The sequence below is a fragment of the Galeopterus variegatus genome, unplaced genomic scaffold (assembly GCF_000696425.1).
Source record: "Galeopterus variegatus unplaced genomic scaffold, G_variegatus-3.0.2 Scaffold13, whole genome shotgun sequence".
NCBI lineage: Eukaryota > Metazoa > Chordata > Mammalia > Dermoptera > Cynocephalidae > Galeopterus > Galeopterus variegatus.
Window position 1 is genome coordinate 1,771,941 of NW_007726124.1, and position 2,653 is coordinate 1,774,593.

The 2,653-nt window shown below is 42.1% G+C and overlaps 1 protein-coding gene across 1 annotated transcript in view; it reads left to right on the forward strand.

The window, feature by feature from the left end:
* The window catches only part of MCM3 (minichromosome maintenance complex component 3), a 23,269-nt gene that overhangs the window by 9,510 nt on the left and 11,106 nt on the right, over positions 1 to 2,653 (forward strand). Inside the window, exons 7-9 of the mRNA XM_008594751.1 lie at positions 355 to 508; positions 854 to 985; positions 1,861 to 2,069. Coding sequence (XP_008592973.1) covers positions 355 to 508; positions 854 to 985; positions 1,861 to 2,069 — 495 coding nt within the window. The remainder of the gene's footprint in view (positions 1 to 354; positions 509 to 853; positions 986 to 1,860; positions 2,070 to 2,653) is intronic.

Consider the following 2,653-nt stretch of genomic DNA (forward strand, 5'->3'; position numbering starts at 1 on the left):
CGGGAGCGCCGCCGCATTTCCCAAGCGGCGCACTATCCAGTGCGCCACCGGGCCGGCCCCACATTCTTATTTAACCTAAAATGTTTTGAACCTGGGAACAAGTTTTTTTTTGTTGTTAAAGATTAAACCTCTAAACAACTTTTGGAATCCAGGCTGCCTCTGTGCCTGCTTTGATAATGGTCTGATAATGTGATTGTCTTAGAGTAGAGAAGCTTTTGCAATTAGGAACAGTGTCTATACAAGTATTTGTATATTTCTTCAAGCAATTTCTTTAGGCTAAGTATAAAGCAGAGCTCTGCAAAGCTCCACTGAATCTCACTGGTTCTTGCACTCCATTGGTTATTTGTCCTCTAGGATATCTTTGACCAGCTGGCTAGATCATTGGCTCCTAGTATCCATGGGCATGACTATGTCAAGAAGGCAATCCTCTGCTTACTCTTAGGAGGGGTGGAACGTGACCTAGAAAATGGCAGCCATATCCGTGGGGACATCAATATTCTTCTAATAGGTATGGTGTTGGGGATTTGCGTTAGGCTGTTGTTATTACCTTGTTGAGTGTGGTTGTGGGGACCTAATATATAAGATTGTGTATTCTATACCTGGCAATATTTTAGTCCCATTGAAGGGCAAAAGGCTATGATTCTGTAGAGGAATTTATGATTTTAAAAACCATTTCTGGAATTTCTGATTTATAATATATATATTCCTCTATGACTGATAAAGGGAAAAGTGAAGGAATTAATACAAATAGCCAACTACTGTATGTCTCTGTTGTGCCAAGAGCCATGCTAGAAAGCAGAACTTGCTGGGGGATGGGGAGTTTCCTAGAGTCACTACTGCCCCCATTCTGCAGGAGACCCATCGGTTGCCAAGTCTCAGCTTCTGCGGTATGTGCTTTGCACTGCACCCCGGGCCATCCCCACCACTGGCCGGGGCTCCTCTGGAGTGGGTCTGACGGCTGCTGTCACCACAGACCAGGAAACAGGTGAGAGTGTAAGGGGTCGTTGGCAAAGACCCAGCAATGAGATTGAGCATGAATTGTCTTTGAGCTTTGCTCTAGGCACTGGATTGTGTTTGGAAGATACAGTGGAGAGGTTAGTTAGGCCAGATTTCAGGGGACCAAGTATCCAGCAATAGAAGCTGAATTATTTGTTTTGGGAGGCCTTCTGTGGATAAGACTGTTTCCTACAAGGTGATTTGAAAGAGTCTCAAAGGAGAAAGATTAGCAAATTGGAAGGGAAATAAAAATGAAAATTGTACTATTTTATGAACTGGAAGAAGGGATTTGAAGACCAGTGAAGAGAGCAGAGGCTTAATTTGGATATCACTTGAGGATGGGATGAAAAGAGAATTTATAGAGATTTATGAGAAGCTAGTTACATAGGGGTTAAAGTGGAACACAGAGATATTGTTCAGGTTGGAGTTGAAAAGGTGAACCACCAGTGTTTCTTCTANACAAGGTGATTTGAAAGAGTCTCAAAGGAGAAAGATTAGCAAATTGGAAGGGAAATAAAAACGAAAATTGTACTATTTTATGAACTGGAAGAAGGGATTTGAAGACCAGTGAAGAGAGCAGAGGCTTAATTGGGATATCACTTGAGGATGGGATGAAAAGAGAATTTATAGAGATTTATGAGAAGCTAGTTACATAGGGGTTAAATTGGAACACAGAGATATTGTTCAGGTTGGAGTTGAAAAGGTGAACCACCAGTGTTTCTTCTAAGTCTCTCAAAGCTGACACCTCTTTACTACATTCTCATGTGTGACAGTGAGAGGTGCCTAGGAAGGAGATTGAAATCCCTCCCCTCTGTTCCCTATAACATAGATAGAAGCATGTATTTTTACCTCCTTACTTCCCAGGGGAGCGCCGTCTGGAAGCAGGAGCCATGGTCCTAGCTGACCGAGGTGTGGTTTGCATCGATGAATTTGACAAGATGTCTGACATGGACCGCACTGCCATTCACGAAGTGATGGAGCAGGGTCGAGTGACCATTGCCAAGGCTGGCATCCATGCTCAGCTGAATGCCCGCTGCAGTGTTTTGGCAGCTGCCAACCCCGTCTATGGCAGAGTGAGTGGAATCAGGCCCCTAACCATTATCCTCACCTTCATTTGATCTTGCTGAATGACTGGGTGGAGAAGCTTATTCTAGGTGACGCAGAGGAATAACAGGCCAAAGACTATATAAAGTAAGCTCATCATCTTGTTACTGTCCTTGGTTTAGAGCAGTGGTTCTTAACCCATTCCTACACAGCAGAATCCACTGGAAAAGTTGCTTATTTAAAAATAATTGCATTGAGAGTTATGCACATTTTAATTTCAGTAGAGATTGCCAAATTGCCCTCTTTAAAATTGTGCCATAACAATACTTCCATTAACTAATGCCTATAAATGCTTTACTTTTATGAACTCCTCTCATCCTCTCAGTAACTACCTCACAATATGAATGAGGTAGGTAGTTTTCCTCATGTAACAGATGAGGAACTGAAGGCACAGAAGGTATATATATTGCTCAAGAGCCACAAATAGAAAACGACAGAGCCAGGATTTGAACCCAGAGCTCATGATGTGCTCTGGCAGTTTATAATCTCACACTGTGTGGGAACACCTGGTTTTTTTTTTTTTTTTTTTTTTTTTTTTTTTTTTTTTTTTTTT